Raw genomic sequence first — 26,203 nt, 5'->3', positions numbered from 1 at the left:
GCGCTCTCTGCGCATGCGGCGGCTACGTGTCCCTTTTTGCGTCCCGTAGCCGCGCCGGCGCCAAGATGGCGGCGCTGACGGGTACCTGGCTGCCGCGCCGAGGGCCGTGGAAGCCGGAGCGGAGCCACCGAGGCTGAGGCCCCAGAACCTCGCTCGAGGCCGCGCCCGCTCCGGCCTCGGGGGAAGCCTGGGCCGGCCGGACATGGTGCGAGGTGCGCTGTGCTGCCGCCGCCGCCGCTGAGCTCGCAGGCCAGCCCGGCTCGCACGTCCGGCAGGAACATGTTCTCCGCGCTGAAGAAGCTGGTGGGGTCGGAGCAGGCCCCGGGCCGGGACAAGAACATCCCCGCCGGGCTGCAGTCCATGAACCAGGCACTGCAGAGGCGCTTCGCTAAGGGGGTTCAGTATAACAGTGAGTGCGGGCCGCGCCGTCGGGCAGCCCGGGGCGGCTGGCAGGGCCCGGGGCGTCCACCCAGCCTGCGAGGGTCTGGAAGAACCAGAGGGTAGGGGCGGACGGGGCCCTGGGTTCTGAGAGTGGTCGTTCCTTGAGGGCCGTCACCAGACAGGAGACCTCCAGAGAAGAGCTGTGCGGCGACACGAGCGGGGCAGCGGCGGAGGACCCTGATTGGCGCGGGTACCCTGCGGAGAGAGCCCATTACATAACCCGAGGGTGCGCGCGCGGGTCAGTGGCGGCTGGTGGATGGCTGCGTGCGCCTGCCTCCTCTGCGCCCCGCGCCTGCTCTCACTTGAGGCTCCTGAAAGTCGATCGGCTGTGGGCCTTGAGCCTTGTTTTGTGTTGTTTTGTTCTTAATTGTTGTTTTTGGTTTTGTAAGGGATCTCCTTTTTTTTTTTTTTTTTATTCCAAGAGGCTATAACGATTGCATCCCTGACCCCACAAGAAGAAAAGTCCACTCTGCCCTTCGTTATAAATTATGTATGTTCTGCAGGGAGAAGCACACGGTTCTCTTGACCTCTTTAGAGTTTTTCCATTTGCAGGTTGAACAATCTAAAGATTCTTGGGCAATGTCGTGGTCTGATATTATTTACTTCTAAACTATTACTATACTGCTAGATTTTTGAAGCGCTCCCGCTCACACACACACACACACACACACATGCGCTGGCACATAAGCACAGTTCACTGTAAGCTGTGTCTTACAGGGTCAGTGATATTTGGGTAATAATTAACATTATGAAATTGCTAGGAGGATTTTTTGTGCATATTTAGAAGCAAACAGTGTATACATGTTACCTTGAAAGTTTGTATTTCTTTTGACTGTGGAAGAGAATATTGAGTCAAATATTCAGTGGTTTATGTTCTTTGGACTCTACGTTTGGATTCTTTATTTATTTTTATATAGTATTAATTTGCAGTCTAATTGTAGAAATGAGGCCAGAAGTGGGAGCTTCTTACTTTCTAAGCTTAGTACCCACTGGACCCAGGCCCTGGGCTCCTAAAGAGGAAGGGTCTAAAATGCCTCACTTAAACAGGATTCTTGTACGAGTCTCCAAATTTTGAATTGTTTATTGCAGAATGCTGTCTGGGTGGCTCGGGAAGGCAGTGCCACAGTCTTATTTTCAATATGTCGGGATAATAAATAACTGAGGCGGGGGAAATTGGACATGCCTTTAATCCCATCACTTGGGAAGCAGGGGCAGCTGGATCCTTTTTGATATGCCTAGTGAATTCCAGGACAGCACGGGCTACATAGTGAGACCCTGTTTCAAAAAAGCAATGGAAAAAAAGAACAAACTCAAAGAAAACCAGAATTTTAACAACCATAGATCACCGGGAGTGGTCTGAATTTCAGAAGCAAAAAGAGGAAACTATGCAGCCAGAGTAAAAGATGACACTAAGGAGCAGCACAGAGCTGATGGCCCGCCCCTGCACAGGCCAGAATGCCGCTGTGCTCATGGTTGGTGTGTGATGGACAGCTGGCTGAGCAGAGGATCTTACAGAAACAGTCACTGGAGGGTGTGCTTTAGATAAGTGGAGCTTAAGCTGCAAAGGTAGAAGTGGGGGTTACAAAGCAAAGGCAAGCAAAGGAATGTGTCCATCTGCAGTAAGCCCTGAGTGAGCGCTGGCTGTTAGTTACTGGTGATCATGTTTTCATAATAGGCTGCAGGGTTTGGTTTGGTTTGGTTTGGTTTGGTTTTTAAACAATACTGAAATAGTTGGAGTCAGCCCCTAGCCCAGAATGAAGCTGATCAGAGTTAAGACATTAAGACTGGGGAAGAGGGAGGCATCACTGTATGTAACTCTGGCTGTTCTGGAACTCGCTTTGTAGACCAGAGTGGCCTTGAACTCACAGAGACCTGCCTGCCTTTGCTTCCCAAGTGCTACAATTAAAGGGGTTCACCACTGTAGCTGGCATACATTCAGAAATGTGTTGACTTTATATCACAGTAAGTATGGATGTTAAAATGTATATTACAACTTTTCCAATTATATACCAGGCAAATTGTGGGAAAGTTTGCCTAACTTAATAAAAGGCAAAGATGGCTGGGAGGAAACTATAATAGTAACTTTTTTAAAAAGATTTATTTATTTATTTATTTTATGTATGTATGTAAGTACACTGTAGCTATACAGATGGTTGTGAGCCTTCATCTGGTTGTTGGGAATTGAACTTTAGGACCTCTGCTCGCTTTGGTCGGCCCCACCCAACTCCACTTGCTCAGTCTCTGCTTGATCCAGCCCAAAGATTTATTTATTATTTTTTATTATACATAAGTACACTGTAGCTGACTTCAGAAGAGGGCGTCAGATCTCATTACAGGTGGTTGTGAGCCACCATGTGGTTGCTAGGGTTTGAACTCAGGACCTTTGGAAGAACAGTCAGTGCTCTTACCTGCTGAGCCATCTCGCCAGCCCTAGTAACTTAAAATACCATTTTGAAAAATTTATTTCTTGGGAGGGCATGTATGCCTTGGTGCACACATGGCAAAAGTCACTCCTATGTGACTCCTGGGCATTAAACTACCATTGTTGGGCTTGGTGGCAAGAACCTTTACCTGCTGAGCTGTCCATGGTCAATCTCTCTTTCTCTTTCCTCTTACTGGAGATGGAACCTAGGTTCTTGTTAAACAAGTGCACTACTGCTGAGCTACATCCCCAGCTCCTAAACATTATTAAATGAAGTGGTAAGAAAAATTCCATTTCTATTAGCAGACACAATGCAATCAATAAATTTAAAAACAAAAACAAAAAACCCAACCCATCCCTCTAATTGGGCCCTATGGCTTTTGGGGGATACATCTATAATATAACAGCAAAGGGTAGGAGTAAAAAGATGAAAGAGGGTTCTGGATAAGTCTGAGCATAACGAGACTGCCTGGTTCACAGTAATGTCATCCAATACACACTTCGAGGTGAAGCACTGGGTCTGGAGTAAGGGTGACACAGACTGGTTCAGAAGCAGGTTGCCTGTACTTGACTTCCTCTGTCCCTCGCAACCAAAGGACAGCCATAAAAACTGAGAGTCCCAGCAAAGCCCTGGGAATGATAGAAGGACCACATTCTGTGACAGTGAGTGAGGGTGGGAGACTGTATTCTGTGACAGTGAGTGAGAGTGGGAGACTGTATTCTGTGACAGTGAGTGAGAGTGGGGAGACTGTATTCTGTGACAGTGAGTGAGAGTGGGGAGACTGTATTCTGTGACAGTGAGTGAGAGTGGGGAGACTATATTCTGTGACAGTGAGTGAGAGTGGGAGACTCTGTATTCTGTGACAGTGAGAGTGGGAGACTGTATTCTGTGACAGTGAGAGTGGGAGACTCTATTCTGTGACAGCGAGAGTGGGAGACTGTATTCTGTGACAGTGAGTGAGAGTGGGAGACTGTATTCTGTGACAGTGAGTGAGAGTGGGAGACTGTATTCTGGTTTGGCTTTGTTCTGAAATAGTGCCTACTGTTCTGCTCAAAGTGTTAACTTGTATGCCCAACTGATCTTTTATCAGTATCTTGAGTAGCCGAGACTATAGACATCTACTTCAGCTATCTTTTTGAAGCTTAAAAGCAGTTCTTTAATCCCAGCATTCAGGAGGCAGAGGCAGGCAGATTTCTGAGTTTGAGGCCAGCCTGATCTACAAAGTGAGTTCCAGGACAGCCAGGGCTACACAGAGAAACCCTGTCTCGAAAAACCAAAAAAAAAAAAAAAAAAAAAAAAAAAAAAAAAAAAAGGCAGTTCTTTATTAGCACTCCATTGCTATGGGATGATTAATGTATAAAAAGTAAAAGTTTAGCACTCAGGCAGCAGAGGCAGGATGGACTTTGGTTGGAGGTGGGGAAATTAAAGATCCAGATGGCAACAGTTTCCAGGTAGTTTATGAAGCAGTGAGAAAATCACCCAAGAAGTAGAAAGCGCTCTCTGCAGGCCGTGGTGCGCATGCCTTTGATCCCAGCACTCAGGAGGCAGGCAGGCGGGCCTCTCAGGCCATCGTGGTCCACTGAGCAGGTTCCAGAACAGCCAGAGCTATACGGAGAAACCTCATCTAGAAAAAAAGAAAGTACTTACAACTTATGGGTCCCAAGAGACCCGAATACTTGTAAGTCCTTGAGGTGAGATTGTAATTTGAAAGTCTGAAGTAGTGAGTCTTGGGAAAGTAGCAGGGAGGAAATGCAAGAAAGAACAAGAGCAGATTTTTACAAAGAACCTGTTGAGGCATTCAACAGAACATATGAGACGGTCATATGATGACTAATGGATAAATCTTGGACTGACGACTTAAAAGGCAAAACAACCAGATATGGTAGCACATGTCTTTAGTCCCATCACCTAAGAGGCAGAGGCCTACATAGCTAACTCCAGGCCAACCAAGGCTCATAGAAAGGCTGTCTTAAAGGGTTGGGTGTGCAGAGGTACCTCAGAGGTTAAGAGCACTGAATGTTTTTCCAGAGGACCCAGCTTCAATTCCCAGTACCTACAACTCAGAACTGTCTATATACAACTCCAGTTCTCTCAGGGGTCTGATGCCCTCAGGATCCTGCATGCACTTGGGGCACAGGAACTCACACAGCCATACATACATAGGCATAAAAATAAAAGATTTTTTTAAAAGCAGAACTTGAAAGAATTTATATCTAGAGCTGTGGAGCTCAGTAGTTAAGAACGCTTGTTGCTTTTCAGTGGGACCTTACAGTGGCAGCAGGTGGGCATAGCTCTGAGAGCTTCCATGTTATCCACAAGCAGCAGGCAGAGAGACGCCCTGTCCCAGTGGCACACACCTAACCTTCCTAAGCTAAGCCAGCTGTGTGACCACTCACTCAGATATGTGCACTTCTGGGGCCATTCTCACCCAAACTTTGCTTTGGAAATGGGGAGAGGCTTGACTGCAGGCAGGCCAGACAGCCTAGGAGAAAGAAGCAGGTGGGTAAAGGAGCCTGAAAGCTTCCCCTTGCTCGCTCGCCCACCCGCCTCGTAAGCCTCCATAGCATCTTTAGACTCATTTCTAACGGGCTCCTGGAAGTTTCGAGGGTGTTTTCAGTGGCATGCCCAGGAAGCACCATGCTAGCACCCATGCCTTCCCTGCATCTCAGCATCCTCAGTCATTCATGACTCATCCTCCCTAACAGAGGTGTCAGTCTGTCCTCAGCTTTGCTCTTGTTCCTCCTGGCTTTGTTGACACTGGGTCAGCTCCAGCTTTTTATTACCTCTCTGAAACACCTAGTGGTGATCCTCTCTAAAAGGTCGCGGACCTAAGGTCAGTACTCCATCCTGTTCCCCGCATCCCTGGAACACACGCTATCCCTGCCCAGAGTCAGGAGAACCTGCTCAGTTCAGGCCTGGTACACCATGGAGAGGGTGAATTAGGATACAGACGTACAGAACTACACCACAAACATGAAGACTGTAAGAAATGTCAGTGGGAAGCCACGTCCTGGGCCCTATACACTGTTGGCTCAAGTCTGCAGCCCAGCCCTGATCCTAGGGCCCCTGGCAGTTCCTCAGAGTATATAACTCCAGGAGAGCCAGGCCCAGATGAAGTACTTCAGTGCTGCCTCCTCTTACCAGCCCTGGCTTCTGTTCTTGCCAGGTCTGCCAGGCCAGAATTGACCTGTTGGGGAACTGCTGGTATCCTCACCCATTCCTCCCCTGCTTGCCAGTCACCTGAGGAATAGGGATTCACCTTGGCATGGCTGATTAATCTTCCTTTCTCTCTTCTTCACCCATCCTTGCCCCAGTGAAGATTGTGATCCGGGGTGACAGGAACACCGGCAAGACAGCTCTGTGGCATCGACTGCAGGGCAAGAAGTTTGTGGAAGAATACATCCCCACACAGGAGATCCAGGTCACCAGCATCCATTGGAACTACAAAAGTGAGTTCAAGGCCTATAATAGTTCAATGCCACTTTTCCCCTGTACAATATAGAAGTATCCTGCCTTCCTGGCTCCTAGAAGGTACTTTCTGAAATTGAGAAAATACTACCCATGTGAGAGGCCCCACTAATTAAGGTTGCGTGTGAATCATCCCTTCTGGGTTTTGAATCTGACATTTCTCCTCTGTGGTACCTCAGGCCCAGGATGTTCATGGTTACAAGTAAGAAAGCAAGGACACACCTTCAAAGACTAGAATTCCCTGGCCACCTCTAGGAGCAGATCCACCCATACGCATCAGCAACATACATGGCTGCTTTGTCTGATAGGAATGCGTTCTATGATCCATGGCAAGTGCTCACCCCTGGAGAACAGAGTGACGATTTTTTAACTCTTGTCTTCCCCTTCTGTATCTGGGGTCTCCACTATCCTTACAGCCCCCTTAGCCCTTAGGACATCCCAAAATGGAGAATTACTACTGAGGAGGGGTTGAAGAGTTAACAAGAACTTGGAAAATGGTTTCTGTTCTCATGCAACTTAAGTCTAGTATCAGAGAAAGCCTTAGGAGTCTATGGGCCAGGTAGGCTGAGGACTGTGATGTAGGTGTCAGGGGTACAGCTAACCTGGGCCTGCTCAGGTGACCCGTCACAGCTCTGGCCTTGGCAGCTGACCTGCATTCTCACTGAGTACTGGCCAGTCAGGTAAAGGAGTAGTAGGCTTGGGGAGCTGTGACTTGGACAGCTGTGTTGTTTTCTCATCTGCCCAGGGTGTGAGCATCCACTAGGGCACCTGAAGTGGCCCAGGGACCCACAGGCTTCTGGGTGTGGGTTGTTATGTGATGGCTCTGTCTGTAGGCTAATATATGCATTGCTCAGGCCAGGGCCTGGAGGAATAGCCCTGAAAACCCTACAGCATGGATTGCAGAGGCCCCAGGGAGCTAGTGACACCAAATGCCCCTGGCCCCATTTGGGATCCTAGAAGGAAGGGGCTATGATACAATGCACTAATTTGAGAGTTTTTCTTGTTTCAGCTACTGATGATGTAGTGAAAGTTGAAGTCTGGGATGTAGTTGATAAAGGTAAGGTACTTTATCTCCTTAATGCATGATAGACACTAAGGCCCTTCCCCTTTCCACACACCCCTTATTTGCATGTCCTTGTGCCCATCGATTGCCTCAGGTCTGGTTAGTATCCCTTGGGTCCCATGTTAGCTCTGTCACGCAGAGTCACTTGTGGCTCAGAAGCATGTCACAAGCACCAGCTTTATCAACTCAAGAGCATAGGAGGTTTGGGTTTGCTGCCAGCTGTTAACATCTGGGGACATCAGAGTCCCTAACTGATCCCTTCCTTACCTGGTCTAGGTTCTGGGTCCTGGTCACTTCCATCCCATGTCTGTTGGCAGAGTAAATGTTCAACAGTGAACCTGTCACACATACTTTTCTCTTTTGAGCATTTTGGGAGGGATGATCCTTATGAAGCTGTTCCCAAAGCCCTCCTGTGTCAGCCCTGCACCCATAGTCACACGGAGCCCTAGAGTCTTGGTGGCTCGGCAGCCCTACTCTGAGAGACAGAAGGGTACCTCTGTCAGTTGTTCTTTTACTAGGTGATGGCTTAATGCCATGTTGTTTGACAGTGACCAGTGGTCTCTAATGAGAACTTGTTTTCACAGGCAGATGCCCACAAGGCTCTCGCCTGACTTGGCTACCTGCTTAGCCCTCTGGCACGGGAGGTGGCCCTAGTAATTGAGATAGACTGTGTTAAGTGCAGTGCATCAGCACAGTGGAAGTGTGCACCGTGAGTGCGGAAGGCTGTGGGAGGTGGGGCCAAGTCAGCGGAGCGAGAGCACACGGGGGCAGCGCCTGGGGCGCGCAGGACTTCGTCCACACAGATTGCCCACAAGCAGTCTTCATTGGACTTAGAGAGAAGGCAAGCTGGAGTTCCATGTTATTACTTGACCCCATCTCTGTCATGCATGTGATGGAGGTCAGCAACCTCTAGCGTTTCTTACTGAATGGGTCCCCAAGTCAGAGTACCTCGATACCCAGCCACACAGAGACCAGCCTCATCTAAACCTGCAGAGGTCACAGCAGAACTTTTCAGAGTGCCCCTAATGACAGGATCTGATCTCATTCTTCTTATGTTAGGTCTTAGTTTCCTCTTTGACCCTGGGGGTAAGGGTTCATAGTCCTCCCTGGTGCTGACATTTTATGTGTGTATGCAGGCCTCTGACCAAACAGGCATAGCATCACCCATTTAGCCACTAGCATAATAAACATGGCCTCTGGCCTCTCACAACCACTGGCCTCATCAGCATGGCTGTGCTGCATGTCCTCCAGGTACAGGACTTGGCTGAAAGCTGTGTCTTCAGGGCTCTGGTTTTTTGGCACAGGGTGTGCTTTTTCCCCCCTCCTCAGCCAAATTCCTTTTGAGTATTGTTTTGGGCCAAGTTTTGAAGAACAGTTGAAGCCAGTTTTTTCTCTGATTCCAGCAGTAATACAGCCTAGTTGAATCCTATCCATTGAGCCTCTCTGATGGTCTTGGTGTGTCTGTACACCTCTGAATGCCTTTGTATGCACCTTTGGAGCGTTGATAGATGACCTGCTACCTGAAGTCCAGTGTATACACTGAGGGCAAGAGTCACATCCTCATGAGGCCATCAAGGGACTTAGGCCAGCTGTTCTCCACAAACCATGACCCCATCAAGTCAGGATGTGGAGCTGCTGCTGCTCCACAGAGGGCCACCACTTTGGAACCACAGTGCCTTCCTAAAGCTCTTGCCTCAGCTCCGGTGTCCACATCTGCAGTCTGCTGCAGAGGGCTGCACTGTACTATAGACAGGGTTTTGAAGAGTCGGGTCAGAACTTGGGGCTGGATATCAGATGGGACAATAATGCAGTAGCCTCAGTCTCTCACTCAGGGCCCTTCACAGTAGCATTTTACACCTCAGCTGGCCCAGGAACCCATGCAGCAGAGGTGACACCTCCACTGCCCAGGAGCCATGGAAGACTGATTCCTGCTGTGCTAGGCTCACACGCCCTCTGCCACCCTACTCTGAGATCTCAGATCCCTGCTCAGATGCAGAAGGTCCGGGAGGGGTGCCTACATGGTCATGGCTGCTGCTGCCTCTTCACCGTAGAGGGTTGGAAAGAAAGGACCTCTGTCTCTCCTTCCTCCCCTCCCCATGGTCTTGAATAGTGTCCACAGCAAGCAAAGGGCCTTCAGATGAGAGAGCAGTTAAAGCAACTAAGGGCTCCAGAGAACTGGCCGAGCAGTTGAGCTCAGCTCGAGCTTGTGGAGGCGGAGCTCTGGAGTGCTTGTTCAGAAGCTTCAAAGGGAAAGGGGCTTCCCACAAACACTTTACAGCAGCTCACAGAAAGATGCTGCTGGGCTAGAGGCCCATGCCCTGACATCCCACTTGCCATTCACCCCAGGACTCAGGCTGAATCATCACTGCCCTGAGCAGAGGCTGGCCTGAGTGTGACAGACACTCAGGAAGGTCCTCAGAGTGCTATGGAGGTTCTGTATAAGCACATGAACCTGAGTTTGTTCTCAGGAGATAATTTGTCTGCTGTGGAATTCCCAAGGTTGTGAGGAGCTCAGTTGGACATTTAGATGAAGAGGAGAAGGGAAAGTGATGTCATCTTGTTATCCCTAGAGTCCAGTGTCAGACTGCAGACAGGACCTGTGGTTGTCTGCCAGATAAAAACACTTCAGTAACCATGAACAGGCGGTGTCAGGCTGGACGGACACTTCTCCAAGTGTGCCAGTGTCTTAGTGATACAGGGACTGTTTAAGGAACTCAGATTTGGTCTCTGAGCTTTGACTGTAGAAACCCTTTATCATGCTGTCCCCCATGCTTCCATGAGAGCCAGGCTGTCATGAGTGACCCCTTTACTCAAGGCAGACCTGGAGTCTTCCTTCCCGGCCTGTCTTACCAGCTGCTAAGTGTTGCGTTTCCTACCCAGCTCTGCCAGCCTAGGCAGTTCACACAGTTTTGTATCTCTCAAAGATGAGGGAGGGTGTCTGGACCTACCAGGAGGTTCTTTTAGGTTGAAAGGCTGAGTGGAGTGCAGTCCTATGTGGCATTAAGGCAGGTAGGAGGGGTCTGAGGAAGGATACTCCCCACTTATGAAAATCCTGGGCCCAACAATTTCATTCCTAATTTTTTGTTTGTCTTTTAATAAGGAAAATGTAAAAAACGAGGTGATGGCTTGAAGACGGAGAATGACCCCCAGGAGGTGAGCCACATTGTCAGGTGGGTCTGTGCCAGTGTCATGAGCAAGGCGCCTGTGGGCACTCACTGGGCCTCCTGGACAGTGCCATATGCTGGAGATGCAGTAGTTACTAACTATCCTTAACTACTGTTGAGAGTGTGCTGCCTGGGTTAAGTTTTAGGGTCACTGCCTATTTAGGGTGCCTGCCCCATGTGGTGCCTGCTCTGTTTCACTCCACAGACATCACAGTGAACTGTCATGTGAAAGGCCTATTAGGAACCATATTTTACATCTCTGTCATGATGACTTTGTTCTTTAAAGAGCTGACATGTGTTGGAGATGTGGCCATGGCACCACAGGTGGGACCAGGTGGTCTTTGCTTGCTCCCTGGAAGCTGGAACACAGTGGACATGTTTGTTTTAGAGATTCCTGCCCTGTCTTCTCCCTCTTTGAGGCTGGAAGTTTAAGTGATACACAGCCCCTTCCCAGCACTGTCCCTGTGCTATGTGTTCGGGAACTCATCTTGACGGGTTGGGGTTTGTTTTGTTTCTTTTTACCATTTGCATAACTTTGTTTGATTTTTTTGTAAATTTATTGACAGTTTCATCCACATATATTACATATTGTTTACTCTTTACCTCTTCTTCTGTCTCCCTCCTGCCCTGTCGTCTGTCCCCTCTTCCTGCAAGTCCTGACCTCTGTGTGTCTGTCGGGGGCAGAGGACCCAGTGGTTTTAAAGTAAGACCTCTGTCTGACCACATGTTTGGAATTGACCATTGACATTTGTTGTGCTCACTGTTGGGTACAGGGGTAGGACTGCAAGAGACCTAGCCCCCTAGCCCATGATTGACTGTTGACAGATGCAGGCCACCACACTAACCTTAAACTCTTTCTGTTCTGTATTCTACTGTGTACCCTGAGTCTAGTTTAGAGCCATGCACTAAACGGTCATTTATTCCCAACACTTTGAGCAACAAAAAGAAAAGATTTTTTTTAATTTTCTTTTTTTTTTTTTTTTTTCTTTCTTTTTTTAAGAGAGTAGCACTTATATACAGACAGAAACATAATATTAAGTGCAGTTTGGCTAAAGAATAGCTGTGAGCCCACTCACCCCACCCATAGCCTGTGACTGCCCAGCCCTGGGGTTTGACCAGGTTTATTACACCATGTGTCGTTGTTTGTTCTTCCTCTGGAAACCATCTCAAGGGGCAGCTGACAACTCCAGCACTTTCTTCTGGAAGTCCTAAGGCAGACCTGCCCTGTAGCGATGGAGCTCACTGCTCCAGCTCCCACGGCTAACCTTGTGTATACCCACAAGCGTTTCCTCATGGTTTTTTTCCCCAAAATGAAATGACTTTTAGATTAGAAAAGCCACAGCCAGGCAGTGGTGGTGCACACCTTTAATCCCAGCACTCGGTAGGCCGGGGCAGGCAGATTTCTGAGTTCGAGGCCAGCCTGGTCTACAGAGTGAGTTCCAGGACAGCCAGGGCTACACAGAGAAATCTTGTCTCTGAAAAAAAACAAAACAAAACAAAAAAAGATTAGGAAAACCCCACCCTGCATTTTTCAGGTGTTGAAGGCCCACAAGTATGGGATTGACCAGGGACACAGTCTTAGCCTTTCTTCCTTCTGTTTCTAGGCAGAGTCTGAGATGGCCCTGGATGCTGAGTTCCTGGATGTGTACAAGAACTGTAATGGAGTGGTCATGATGTTTGACATCACTAAGCAGTGGTAAGAGGGGCAGATAACAGGCAGTGGCTTCATGCCTTCATCCTGTAGTACTGTGTGATTCCTCATGGTGTGGACCTGCCTACTGTGCCAGATGTGAGCAGAAGCCCCAGACCTAGGGGACTGAGGCACAGATACCACAAGATGGGCAGAGTTAGGCAGGAGTTGGCTCAGACTTATAGCCAACAGTGGTAGGGATTGAGCATCACCTTCTACAACCTTGCTGTCCTGAAAACGCCATATAAAATTTGTCAGAATCAAGTAACCTGTTTTATTGGAGGGGCTCCCAGAAATACACATACACATATACACACACACACACTCGGTAACTCACCAAGAAGACACATCTAAGATGAGTGACAACAAAGGACAAAGAATGAAGTGAGAAATGGGTCCAGAGGTTCAGTGAGCAGGTGCAAGCCTCCTGAAACCCACCATACTCCATTGAAGGGGACGTTGTGAGAAACTGCATTACATACCACTGTAAGACTAGGAACCCTCTCTAACCAACATCAGTAAAACCAAGGGCCCCAGAGGCTTGCTTCCTCTGTGAAAAACAGTCTTTTTTTTTAATAAGTAAGTCTTTTTTATTTTCTTTTTTTAAAGATTCATCTATTTATTATATGTAAGTACACTGTAGCTGTCTTCAGACACTCCAGAAGAGGGAGTCAGATCTCATTAAGGATGGTTGTGAGCTACCATGTGGTTGCTGGGATTTGAACTCTGCACCTTTGGAAGAGCAGTCGGGTGCTCTTACCCACTGAGCCATCTCACCAGCCCCGAAAAACAGTCTTTTAAGAACACTAGCTAAACATGGCAGTACACACCTATAACCCCAGAACATGGGAGACCGAGACAGGTGGGTCTCTGTGAGTTCAAAGCCTACATAGCGAGTTCTAGGCCAGCCAGGGCTACATAGTGCGATCCTGCCTTAAAGAAAACCCACTCCATTACAGGAAGGAAAGTTTTACTCTGCTTTTACAGTTCTATCAGTGTTATGTGTGTAATCTGTGTTCAGATTGGAGAGAGAGAAAAATATTGTGTTGTATCATGTAAGACTGTCATTGCAGATAGCTGAGCAGGCCATCTAGATTTCTGTGCATCATCTATGTACAGTGCTGTGCATCATATATGTACAGTGGAACCGTGTCTTCCTAGGCTTTGCACTTGTGCTATTTAGGAATAGTCACCCACTTGATTATACCAGCCTCTAACATGTGTACATGCTAAGTCTGGGAGTAAAGTTTGCACTGTGCATGCCACTGATTCTGGTTTGAGGGTCCTGAACTCATGGATCCTTGGGAGCCGCCATCTATATAACATACTTTCTATAGCCTCTGTACAGGATTCATAGGCCCCGCTCCAACCTTCCCAATCTTCGAGGACCTATATGCTTAACTATCACATGCAAGAAACCTATGGGAGCTACAAGAGGCAGGCTAGGCCATAAGCTCCAGTTCCGCAGTACACATGTCATAGACACCCATATACAAAGCTGTTCTTCTCATGTGCAGAGCAGAGTGCAGTGCTCTTTTGTACATGTACAGTGTGTTTTGCCATGTGGGTGATGGTAGTCTGTTGGTCTATTATTTGAGACGTGGCTTCTCCCATGTGACATTAGGTTTGGACACTGAAGGCCTCTATACTCTACTGAAATGTGTTAGGATCTTTGCAATCTAACTTCACAAGACCCTATAGCTATTAGGGGTATTATAGAGGGGTAGGTAGTGCCCCTAAGAACAGCGAGGACCCAAAAGACATGAGTTCTGGGCTACAGGGTAGGTAGGAGGCTACGCCAGCTCAGGAAGGATGCACAGATGCACATTTGGGAGCCATGAGGCTTCATAGGCCCTTATCACAGAGACCACAAATACCACAGCCGTGTCTTAGGGTCTGAGATCACTAGTTCAGCTTGTCCTGGGAGTCAGCAGACACTGTAAGAGTCTGAGCACTGATCGTGAAAAATGGAAATAGCCATGTTCACACAGCTGCTGCCTTTTCAGGCCAGCAAGCACACTTTAGGAGTCTTATAGGATAAAAGGTGCTGGAGATGTTTCAAGCAGATGCAGCAAAAACAAGAGAAGCTGCCATAGTTAAAAATGTGTTGCGTTCTTAATTGCTTGGCAGGGAAGCTGGGTCATGCTCATTTCACTGATTGTGGGAGGTGTTAGTGGATTTTACAGAAACTAGGTCTCTGTGCAGCTTAGGCTAACCTGGAACCGACTATACTTCCCAGATGGGCCACAAACTCATAATCCTCTTACCTGAGCTTTCTGAGTACTGTGGTTATTGGTATGCACTACCACTCATGGATTTGGGGACAAAGGGGAGGGGAGCAGGACATGAGTACTGGAGATTGAACCTAGGACCTTGCATATATAATATACTAAGCAAGTGTTCAACCACTGAATTATATCCCCAGTTCTAGCTGGGGTTTTACAAGCCATTTGGAGACATTGGGATGGCTTATAAAGTGGAACTACAGGGTACCCCCACATTAAGTCCTGGAGACCTGGAGACTTTGTAGACAGAATGGTCTACCCTGCAGAATAAGGAATGTCCTGGAGACAAACAGTCACTAAGGACACTTCAGTGATGGTAACCAGGAGGCAAGAGCCAACAAGCAGGGAGAAGTGAATGAGCTATAACCCCAACCTCAGTGTGTAGCAGAACTGAAGGACAGGTTACTTTAGGACATGCTCAGTTCAGAGTAATGCTACAAACAGGTGAGGCTGGGGGGGGGGGGGTAGAAGGAAGGGGAGGTTAGGGAGTTGCGTGATGGAGGCCAGAGGTCAGACTATGAGAATCAGCTCTTTCCATGTGGCCCCAAAGATCAAACTCGGGTCATCAAGTCCAGCAGCAAGCACTTCTATCCACTAAGCCACCCCACCAGCCCTCGAAACCAATTCATAGCAACATAGACAGGTGTCATACCAACTACAGACAAAAGAACGGGCACCTTGAATTGAGGTGTAGGAGAACTGTGCTCTCTGGGAGAGGCAGTGACCAGAGATGCAGGCTGAAGGTTGTAGCATTTGTTCATCTCTGAACCCCGCCTGAGGTGACAAGTGCTCCAGGGAGTTAGACCAAAAAGGTAGTACACACAACTCTGAGGGTCACACGGCTAAGGCAAAACACTCCCTCCCTTTTCAAAGGACCTTCAATTATGTTCTCCGGGAGCTTCCCAAAGTGCCAACCCATGTGCCGGTGTGTGTGCTGGGCAACTACCGTGACATGGGCGAGCATCGAGTCATTCTGCCAGACGATGTGCGGGACTTCATTGAGCACCTGGACAGGTGGGTGCTACCACTTTTGCTCCTATGACGTGCTCTGGTGGTATTGGGGGCAGCACAAGCAGGGTCTTATCCTGTGTTGGAGATAAGATGACAGCACCTAGCCAGAGCGGGTAAGGAATTCCAGGTTTCCACGAGATGGTAATGCTGTAGAAGATATGAAGACCATATGCCAGGACTATGGGGCCTGCCTGGCTCTTGTCTGGTTCTTCAGAGCACTCCCAGAGGAGTATGCTGTAGAACGTCCTTAGGAGCTGGCTGCCAGAAGGAAGCTTGGTGGCTGGATGTGTAGACTTAGGTGTGGCCCTTGACCTTGAAGTCAAGCTACACTGCCCATCAAGTTCCTTTATCTTTCTTTGAAAACAGACCTCCAGGTTCCTCCTATTTCCGCTATGCTGAATCTTCCATGAAGAACAGCTTTGGTCTAAAGTACCTGCATAAGTTCTTCAACATCCCATTTTTGCAGCTACAGGTAAGTGCGTACTAGGTAGGGCAAACAAATGGGTAGCCATCACTTTTGTGACTGCACAAGAGGTGCCCTGCTTCCTAAGCCAGGTAACACCCTTGGGCACCTTCTTGGGAGCTGGCTGCTGATGTATTTAATGAGCTGGACATGGCACAGAGTAGCGGCCAAGAGTCGGGTAACATGTCCTGCTCCCTAAAGGCATTTGGAAGTCAGTACAGCCTGTAGAGGTAGCCCTTTTCCCCTGTGGGGCACCAATTGAAGTGCACACCCCATTTCCCAGATAAACACATAGCTATGGAGGAAGTCACAGTCACACTGAGGTGTCTTTCAGCAAGAGGCAGCTTCCAAGATAAGCAGTTTCTGTGACTACATTCACATGCTGGGCTGGCTGTACTCTGTGAATCCTGACCCTCTGGCCATCTCATGAAGAAAAGAAAACCTGTACACTTGCCAAAAGCATCTAGCCTTCCTGATGCAACGGAGGCAAGTAGGGTGGCCTTCAGGGTCAAGAGCTGTGCCTATCCTGCCTTTCTATTAGTGTTCCTCTTGTAACCTTCTAGATGTATAGAAGTGGCAAAGGCTGTATGTGGAGGCACAAACCTGTAATCCAGCACTCAGAAGGCTGAGTCAGGGAGATCACTTCAAGTTTAAGGATACATAAAGAGGTTCAGTAAGAGGGAGACCCACCTCAAAAACTCATAGTGGTACATGCCAGTAATTCCAGTGTTTGGGAAGTAGAAGCAAGAGGATCAGAGGTTCAAGGTCATCCTTTCTATGTCACAGGTTCAAGAGCAGCCTGGACTCCCTTTCTCAAAAAACAAAATGTGGCAGAGGTAGTTTAAAAAAAGGGGGGGGGGGCATATCCCCACCCAGTCCCTATTGCCTGCATTTGTCTAAACGAGAGGACCAGCATCAATCTATAAACTAAAGGTTCCAAGTAGTCCCAGTTTCTCCCCAGAACCCTACCCTGCTTAAGCTCTGGTCAGTGTCTTGAGGTATGCTATAGCTTCTCAGAGCTAGGAGAGCAACAGACTGTAGGAGGTGGAACAAGGCTCTGGGTCCTAAGCATAAGAGCAGAGGGAGGGCCAATCCCTGAGCCACATCCCTTTTGGGACAAACAGCTTGGTATGAGGTCTCTAGTGAACAAGAAAAGGCTAAACAGGCCTGGCTACCTTTCCGGACCTGGGTACCTGTAGCCTCCCCTGCTCTCAGGAACCCTTCATACTTTATCCAAGACATCAGACTCACTTAGAAAGGTGAAGCTTTCCTTTCCTTCTCTCTTCCTCCTTTTGAGGAATGTGAGGTTCCTGCAGGGGTGGCTATGATAGGAGCCTCCACCAGAGGCCTTTTGGCTGAACACTCCTGTTGAGTCACCAAACTTTTTCTGGAGACGTGCTTGGGATAACTTGCTTATCTCCTCAATCCAGTCAGGGATCTCAGCAGACTAAAGTATGGATGTCACCAGAGTCCAACTTGTTGAACCAATGAGTTTTATTGCGGTAACTTACATCCATATGGATGAAGAGTTCCTTACGGGGCAGAAATGAATCAAAGACAGCTATATCACCAAAGCCCATGCATGCCAGCATGGGTGACAGCTCACACAAGCTTGGAACCTGGAACACCCGGTACAGCCTTTCCATGCAGCTGGTCTGGTCTGGATCTTCTTTGCAACCTTTCTTCTCTGAGACTCAGCTTTTTGCTTATTGGGCCAGGAGGGCCTAGTCAATCTGGTCAGTTTCAGGGACTTCCTGAAGCTATTTTCAGTTGTTTGCCTTCTTGTTTAAAGAGCTCTGCAGCATAGATGTTTTGGTCTAGGAGGAAACTGTTAACCAAACTCCTCATATTGTTCCATTCTATGAAAGCTTTACCACTGATTTAGACCAAGGGAGATCAAGGGACACAAAGGGATGCCAGAATGGACATTGGTGCTAAAAGCCTGAGCTGAGACCCAAACCAATATAGCTTTCCTCCATGGTTATTTGCAGGGAACCTGATGGCCACTGTGCTGGCAGGGTAGTGGGTACCTGAAAGCACCCATGGATTGAAACATTACATCTTGGAGGGGCTGGCTGCCCTTCTAGAGAATGGCAGTTCAATACACAGCATCCACATGTTGGCTCACAACTGTCCATTGTCAAGGGATCTGAAATACCTTTCTGAGCACAAGACATAGCATGCAGACAAAACATCTATGTGCATTAAATAATAATTTAAAAGAAACATTACGGCCGGGCGTGGTGGCACACACCTTTAATCCCAGCACTCAGGAGGCAGAGGCAGGTGGATTTCTGAGTTCGAGGCCAACCTGGTCTACAAAGTGAGCTCCAGGACAGCCAAGGCTATACAGAGAAACCCTGTCTCGAAAAAAACAAAAAAAAAAGAAAGAAAGAAAAAGAAACATTACTTTTTGGATGTGGGAATGTAACTCTGTTAGATTACTTGCCTACTATGCACTGATACCCTGGGTTCAGTCCTTAGTACTGTATAAACCATGTGTGGCACATGTCTGTAATCATAGTACTGGGGAAGTGAAGGCAAGGAGGAAAGGAAATTCAACATCATCTTTAGCCGTATAGCTAGTTCAAGGCCAGACCCAGATACAAGAAACATAGCCAGTCTTATTTTTCAAAAAATTAAAAAACAACTATAAGTTAGGTGTGCTAACTAACGCACACCTCTGACCCCACTGCTCAGAGGCAGATGTAAGTAGATCTCTGAGCCTTATCTACAAAATGAGTGCCAGGACAGCCAGGGCTACACAGAGACAAAACCCCATAACTCCACAATTGTTTAAATCACCAGTTACTGGTCAGTATCCCGGGTAAGGTCTAAATAGACTTTATACAGTGTGCGTGATATGGCTGTCTAGGCTGCTCTTGGTATAGCACATGTTCAGTTTTAAAGTAGAGCCTCGTCAGTCTGGTATGCCTGCTTGTTGATCCTGAGTGTTGATTGCATCATTCTTGTGTATTTCTTTTCATTTTTCAGAGTATAAACAACCCCCAGGTCTCTTGGACTGTAGTTAACTCCCACATTTTCTATTCAGTTTGTTTGCTCTGTGCTGAAAGGACCCCACTGTGAGCTGGGGGCAAGCCCTGTTTCTCTGGAAGGCAGTGCCTGTCCACCAGAGCCTCTTCCAGTTAGGAACACAGTCCTTACACAGCCTGAAAAGCTGCTGTATTTTAAGATTAAATTTAAATGCAAGAAGCCATGTTGACTGACAGCCACGGCAGCTGGGCTCAGAGACTTGATTTGATCCGATTTGTTCATTGGACTACAAGTGTGCGGTTTACCCAGGCTGTACCTGGCAGAGCTTCTCACCTAGAGTTGCCCCAAGAGCTCCCCCTGCACCTTAAGCACCTGTTTCCATGGTTTTGTGGCCTGATAGGCTATTGTAGACAACAAAACATGCTAGTGACCAAAGATGTGGAACAGAAGGTGGAACTTTCCAGTGTGGTGCCCCATGACCTGTATCCTCCAAGCCATACAAGCTGAGCTTGCAGGCAGCCAGACCTCATGTCTACCACAGGAACAGACTGTAGACTGGGGAAGAAGCATACTCAGTTTTGTCTACTTCCTCTACAGAGGGAGACACTACTGAGGCAGCTGGAGACAAACCAACTAGACATCGATGCCACACTAGAGGAGCTATCAGTGCAGCAGGAAACTGAGGACCAGAACTACAGCATGTACGTAAGCCAGCATCTACAGCTATGCTTGCCCTCGCTACCCTGAGCGGGGAGAATGGGCCCTGCACCCTGTTGCCAGTAGGCCCTAGTGTCCACAGATGAGAGCTGGGTGCCAAACTTTGGTCTGTACCTATGAGGCAGTGGAGAAAGCACTATATCCAATCAGCCTGGGTGTCTTTCAGCCAAGACCTTAGCAGTACTCAGTGTAGAGCAGTGTGGGGAGCGTCTGACTAACACAGCGCAGCAGCTCCTCTCAGCGGTCTAGGACCTGTGTCCACGCTATGTGTCCTTGCCCAAAGCCCTTCCTGTTCACCTGCTGGGGGTATAATTATTAATATGAGCTAATTAATAGATCAGCATTTTTCTAAAACAGATGGATTAATACTTTGAATTGAGCTATGCTGACCTGGGAGCAGCCTCAGTTTCCCTACATTCCCTCTCAGTTCTTGTAGAAAGTGAGGACATGTGCTCTTGAAGGTGGGTTGTGTCGACTCTGGCACTCTACACACCCAAGTACTTTGGAGCCTACGGAACCTACAAAGTGCTTAGACATACGTTATGGTTCCTATGTGTGGGTCAGCACATGCCTATGATGAGAGCCACTCCTCATGTGCGATTGCTAACTTCCTCACTGACCATAACCAGCCACACTACTTCACTATTGTTTGGCTAACAGGTACTGGCCTACCCAGATTCCACAGGAATGGGTGGTCCTGCACCTCTGCTGTGCAGCTCAGTTCCCCAGGCTGAGGAAATGCCAGTGCAGAGGGAGAGCATGGGCTTGGGAGCTACAGTACTGAAGAGACAGGATAGGCCAGGGATTAGTCTGGGTGCCAGGGACTGGACAGTCACCTGGCAGGCAGGCCCTATCCTCTGCCTTACAGTATAAATGTAAAAGGCACACTGATGCCTGAAAACCGTGGAGAGAGGGCCGAGAAGAAGCAGGTTCCTCACTCTGTGCCCTTTTGCCCCTCCTAGCTTCCTTGAAATGATGGAGGCTCGAAGTCGAGGCCATGCATCCCCTTTGGCAGCCAATGGGCAGAGCCCATCCTCAGGCTCCCAGTCGCCAGTTGTGCCTCCAAGTGCTGTATCCACAGGGAGTTCCAGCCCCAGCACACCCCAGCCTGCCCCTCAGCTGTCTCTAGGTGTCTCCTCCGCCTGTCCCTCAGCACCATCTCCTGTACCCTGTTTGGAGGCCATGCCCTCCTCTGTACACTCTCCAGCCCCAGCCCCAGCCCCAGCCCCGCGTCGCAGTATCATCTCTCGGCTGTTTGGGTCCTCACCAGCTGCAGAAGTGACCCCTTCACCTCCAGGTAAGCCTGGGAGCAGCTCTCATGTGAATTTGGGGCCACCTTCTGGCATCTTGAGCTTCATATTCCTCACTGGAATGTTCCTGTGCCCCTGAAAAGCCACATGGGCCAGCCACTCCTTAGCCTGGTTCTAAAATAGCCTGTATCTTGAGCCTGGATGCATGCCTTGTCAAGTCCCAATACTACAGGCACAGTTTTAGGGCTTGCCTGCATGGGGGCAAGGACCACATAAGGAAGAAACAGCATTTCTCTATAGAGCCAGCTCCAGCTCTAGAAGCTCCAGCAAGAGTCCAGAATGTTGAGGATTTTGTCCCTGAAGATGGCCTTGACCGAAGCTTCCTGGAAGACACAAGTGTGCCTAAAGACAAGAAAGTTGGAGCCAAAGGTCCCCAGCAGGATAGTGACAGGTAAGGGTAAGATTGATAGAGCTGAGCACAGGGTCCACCTCAAGGACCAACCAACAGAGCTTCCCCATCCCATTCATACCTGGGTCTCCAAGACACCATTGGGGGTTGTGGGCACAGCCTCTGGTCCTTGCTAGGTTGGCGGTTAGCTTCGAGAACCAACTGAGCTGTGCTGGAAGAACGGAGGCAAGGGCTTAGGTCATGTCAGAGCTCACTCAGCGTGACCACTGCCATCCGCCCTGGGGAGTATAGACAAATGGCTCACCCAGGACTGAGGTAGAGTTGATGGCCACAGCAAGCTAGAGAACATTAAGCTAAATCTTCCTAGGGTAGCAGGGGCCTTGGCAGATGGCCTATCAGGGACATGGGCTCTCTTGAGGGCCCAATCTATGTGTTAGGTATAGTGAAGGCCACCTGGGTCTCCTTATAGACACAGGGAAGCAGGCCCTGGCCAGGTCTAATTTCCTGCAGCTACCCCTTCTCACAGTCCCTTCTCTGAACTCTCACGACACTTGAACATCTGTCTGCAGTTGAGCCTGAGATTCCCTCTCACAGATCAAATGTTGAGTGACTGTTACCATCCCCAGCATCACCATGTTGTATGGGACCAAGGGCTTCCCTTCCAGAAACAAATAAATTAGGGGCTTCTCTCTGGACTCCTCCCACTGATTCCCTCACTGACCAGCAACTAGGCAGTGCTTCCCTCACTATTTAGTCCCCCTCTTGTCGGCAGAGTACCCTTGTAACAGCCCAGAAGGTCTTGCCACTGGGATATGGTACTACAGACAGGGCAGCTCTACGGGCAGTGGGGTGGGTAATCAGCAACACACAGCCCTCCAGAACCTCTGACTGCCTACCCCCCTTCTTTGCAGTGACGATGGGGAGGCCCTAGGAGGGAACCCAATGGTGGCAGGTTTCCAGGATGATGTGGACATAGAAGACCAGACACATGGCAAATCCCTGCTGCCCTCAGATCCCATTCCCAGTAAGAACATCAGTCTCTCAAGTGAGGAGGAAGCTGAAGGACTGGCAGGCCACCCTAGAGTGGCCCCTCAGCAATGCTCAGAGCCTGAGACTAAATGGTATGGGCTGGGATTCCCAGAGTATGGCCAGCTGAGGTGGCAACCCAGGGTGGCTTCTGAGCGCCTGACATTTCTTCTTATGCGAAGGTCCTCCACAAAGGTCTCACATCCACAAAGGAAGGGTGCGCCCACGAGAGGCATGGCACCATGGTCGGATGGTCCCACCACTGATGACTCTGAAAGACCCCAGGAAGGGAAGGACAAACAGATGTCATCAGAGAGTGACCCTGAGGGTCCCATCGCTGCCCAGATGCTATCCTTTGTCATGGATGACCCTGACTTTGAAAGTGATGAATCGGACACACAGAAGAGAATGGTAAGGACAGGCTGCTGACTGGGCAGCTCAGGCACCGTCCTTCCAGAGATAGAGGACAATCAAGAAGGTCTGTTTCCCAGAGCAGGGCCTGAGGAGAGGCAGGAGAATGTTCCTGGCTCCAGTGCCCCAGAGGCACAATCCTTTCTTATTTACTGTGTGACTGAAGCCTGGTGGAGAAAGTGAATGAGAGTCCATGGGAGAGGGCCATTGTCCACATGAAGGCCCTCGCTGATCTTTCTGAATCTGGGTCAGGTTAACCCCTCCCATCTAGCCCCAGCCCCTGGAGTCGTAAGTGAACTTGCCAGTCTTGCTTCCCAGATCCCATGGAGTGGTCAGGGCACAATAGGCCTACCAGCTGCTCTCTTTCCAGGGCAAGTTTCCAGTAAGAGAAGACCTCTCTGATGTAACCGATGAGGACAGTGGCCCTGCTCAGCCACCTCCACCCTCCAAGCTCCCAGCCCCTGCTTTCAGACTGAAGAATGACTCAGATCTCTTTGGGCTGGGCCTAGAGGAGATGGGACCCAAGGAAAGCAGTGATGAAGGTAGGAGGGCCTGGGTTGTCCCTCCTTGGAACCTGCTGTAACCTGGAGGTCCTTGTCTGTGGTCCTCCTGTGTTTAAATTTAGATTGCCTATGGTTTCTCTTTTCGTCATGGTAATTAGCTGTGAGATTGGTGAAACTGTCACACCAGCTGGCAAATGTGCACCCAAGTGTGGTCCAGAATGGTCATCTAAACATTGTCACTGTCACTCCATCCATGGTTCCCTATGGGTCCTCACCTCTGCCAAATGTTCTACCAACATTCCATGCTTTCAGGTGTCCCAAGCCTTTGGGACAGACTTCTTTTGGAAGGGAGGAAAAAAAAACAAAAAACAGGCTGATGAAAGGTTACTACAGGGAGAATACCTGAATCTCAGGCCCAGGCTGCCTAGAGAAGTCCTTGGAGCTGCAGCCCAGGGACTTGGGCCATGTCAGCCCAGCAAACAGCTTAGGACTATACTGTCAGGTTCTCAGCCCCATAGGGAAGGGAAGAAATTACTCGAAGGCTTGTTCAAGACTCACCAGCACAAAAATACATAGATTGCCTGTGGGACCATGCCTCTGCAGCAGTGCCTCTGCTTGACTCTGCAAAGTGGTAGCAGGTAGGAGCTCGGCTGTCCTTTTCTGTGCAGATAGAGACAGCAAGCTTCCCTCTAAGGAGAAGAAGAAAAAGAAGAAGAAAAGCAAAGAGGTACCTACCCTGTCACTAACCTCCCAACTAGCTGAGCTATCCAGACTCCTAAAAGGTGGGATTTAGCCTTGTGGGGTTGCCCATTGACTCTAGTTCTGCTCTTCATGACCTTCAGGAGGAAGAAAAGACTACAAAAAAGAAAAGCAAACATAAGAAGAGCAAGGACAAGGAGGAGGGCAAGGAGGATCGGAAGAAGAGGAGGAAGCCCCCTCGGAGCAAAGAGCAGAAGGCTGCAGATGAGCTGGAAGCCTTCCTGGGGGGTGGGGCCCCTGGCAGCCGCCACCCTGGAGGTGGGGACTATGAGGAGCTCTGAACATGCCTAGGGCAATTGATTGTCTGGGAAGAGGTGGGCTGCCAGTGGCAGGGGAGGCTGCTGTCTATGCACCCACATTCCCAGGACCACCCTGCCACCCATGCCCCCCAGCCATTATGTCTGCCCCATGTGGTCTGGCCACTCTACATTGTGTTTTGTGCTGAAGACCTTGGTGGGGGTCAGGCCCTTGGGTTAGGCGCTGCAGGTGCTGGGCCTCAACCCAGCAGAAGCCTGCTCTGCAGGGAGGGAGGGGACAGAAGAAAGTTGCAGCTGGCTTGGTGGATCACCTGGCCTCCCAGAATCAGCTGCAACCAGTCCCCGGTGTTTCTCAGGGATGTGCCTGGGGCCGAGAAGGGACCCACCAGGGTCTGTTTACAGAGGCAGGGCGTGGGGCTGCTTGGCTTCTCTAATGTCCACCACCCAGCCGCACTCCTGCTTGCCTTCCGGAGCTCTCCCAGAGCCACAGCATGGCTTGGGTTGTGGACCTTCTTCTTCCCCATGGATCCAGAGCGGCACAGGGTCCTGCCCTGAGCACAGATGTGTCATGTGTCACTCGGGAGGGCACGGCAGCATCTGCTACTGCAAAGTGGCCCAGGCCCCGCACTGGGTAAGCCTGGCAAGAGAACACAATGTACCACTTCTCCTGTGGGAGAGGCACTAACAGGCTGCCACTGTGTGCCAGCTGCGCCTCTGCCCATTGAGCGCCTGCGCAGGTGAGCCCAGAGGGCACCTTCTTAAACACTCCAGACCCATACCATAAAGCTCTCTGATTTTACTGTGGTGTGTGACTCTTTTTCTGGTCCCCTAAACAGCTTGAAATGAGGCCAAACAATGGACTAGGTGCCATTAAGCCAAAATGCTGGCCCAAATGGTGGTCTGAGGACTTAGTACCTAGCCATACCATGTCATCCAGAGGACCAAGGTGGCCGTGAATCAGGGTTTACCACCACAGGCTGATGCAAGGTTACTGTAGGGAGAATACCTGAGCGTCTAAGGCCCTGGGACAGCAGTTGTGTCCTGCTCTGCACTGCCTCCCTGCCTGCTGGGATTCTGGGGGCGCCTGCAATTGAGAATTTCGCCCCCGCTGGCAGCTCTCCACCCTCGCCCACTGTGGACACGTTGCCATGAGAACCCTCCAGAGGCAGGCATTTATCACTGCTAGTGACGTTGTGGATGGAGCATAGTGCTGCGCCTACTGTGGGCCAAGGCTGAGAGTACTTTCCTAGGATATGAGGGGGGCTCCCCTTACTTACTCTTCTGCTAGGGAGCTGGGCACACAGGACAGTTGATAACTGAGCAGGCGCTATGGGACAAACATTACCTTGCCCTTTAGCTCCCAGGCTTTGCACTCCTGATGTAGAGAAAGGATCTACATATAAATTCCCCCCACGACTGCCCAATAAGCGGTAGCACCGGGATCTTGCCAGGTCTGGTGCCTAACTAGGCAGGTCTGGCATCTATAGCCCATCATCTACCAAGCTAGGATGCTAGAAGACCCAGTGCCTCTGGCAAGGGGCACGCAGGGCCAGAATGAGGTTGTGGCTTACGAGTGGACCTCATGTAGACCTCCCCCAAAGGAAGCAGGCGGTGGCCACCCAGGCTATATTACACACTGGAAGTTTCAGCTACACTCCAGGCTGAGCAAGCCATCTGGCTCCCGGGCACCTGCCGAGATTTTGGCGTCTTCAGAGCCAAAGAGGACAGTTCCTGAGGAGAGGCCAATGGGGCATCTGCTCCCACCCGGGTCCAACCACAGACGTGTATTCTGGAAACTTCCCCAAACCCAGTTTCTCTGCAGACAAGCCAAGGCTTCCGGCTCCTTACAGGGCCTTGCCTTCTGGCAGG

At 49.6% G+C, this 26,203-nt stretch overlaps 1 protein-coding gene across 1 annotated transcript; it reads left to right on the top strand.

Annotated features, from left to right (window-relative positions):
• The first annotated feature begins 43 nt into the window (after nt 1–43).
• Rabl6 (RAB, member RAS oncogene family like 6) lies at nt 44–25,133 on the top strand. Its single transcript, XM_021192278.2, has 15 exons — nt 44–409; nt 6,179–6,313; nt 7,342–7,389; nt 10,496–10,548; nt 12,164–12,255; nt 15,408–15,548; nt 15,912–16,017; nt 19,600–19,703; nt 20,682–21,016; nt 21,270–21,420; nt 22,290–22,499; nt 22,587–22,815; nt 23,186–23,357; nt 23,987–24,045; nt 24,161–25,133. Exons 1-15 carry the CDS (start codon nt 280–282, stop codon nt 24,356–24,358), a joined length of 2,163 nt encoding a protein of 720 aa, XP_021047937.1. The 5' UTR covers nt 44–279; the 3' UTR covers nt 24,359–25,133.
• Nucleotides 25,134–26,203: the final 1,070 nt, after the last annotated feature.

This window comes from Mus pahari, chromosome 3, assembly GCF_900095145.1.
Source record: "Mus pahari chromosome 3, PAHARI_EIJ_v1.1, whole genome shotgun sequence".
NCBI classification, from domain to species: Eukaryota; Metazoa; Chordata; class Mammalia; order Rodentia; family Muridae; genus Mus; species Mus pahari.
This window is presented reverse-complemented; position numbering and strand designations above follow the sequence as displayed.

Coding starts and splice junctions, on each gene's coding strand:
- Rabl6 (XM_021192278.2), top strand. CDS start 280: ATGTTCTCCGCGCTGAAGAAGCTGGTGGGGTCGGAGCAGGCCCCGGGC. Junction 10,549..12,163: donor CGGAGAATGACCCCCAGGAG/GTGAGCCACATT, acceptor TTCTGTTTCTAG/GCAGAGTCTGAGATGGCCCT. Junction 19,704..20,681: donor GAGGACCAGAACTACAGCAT/GTACGTAAGCCA, acceptor TGCCCCTCCTAG/CTTCCTTGAAATGATGGAGG.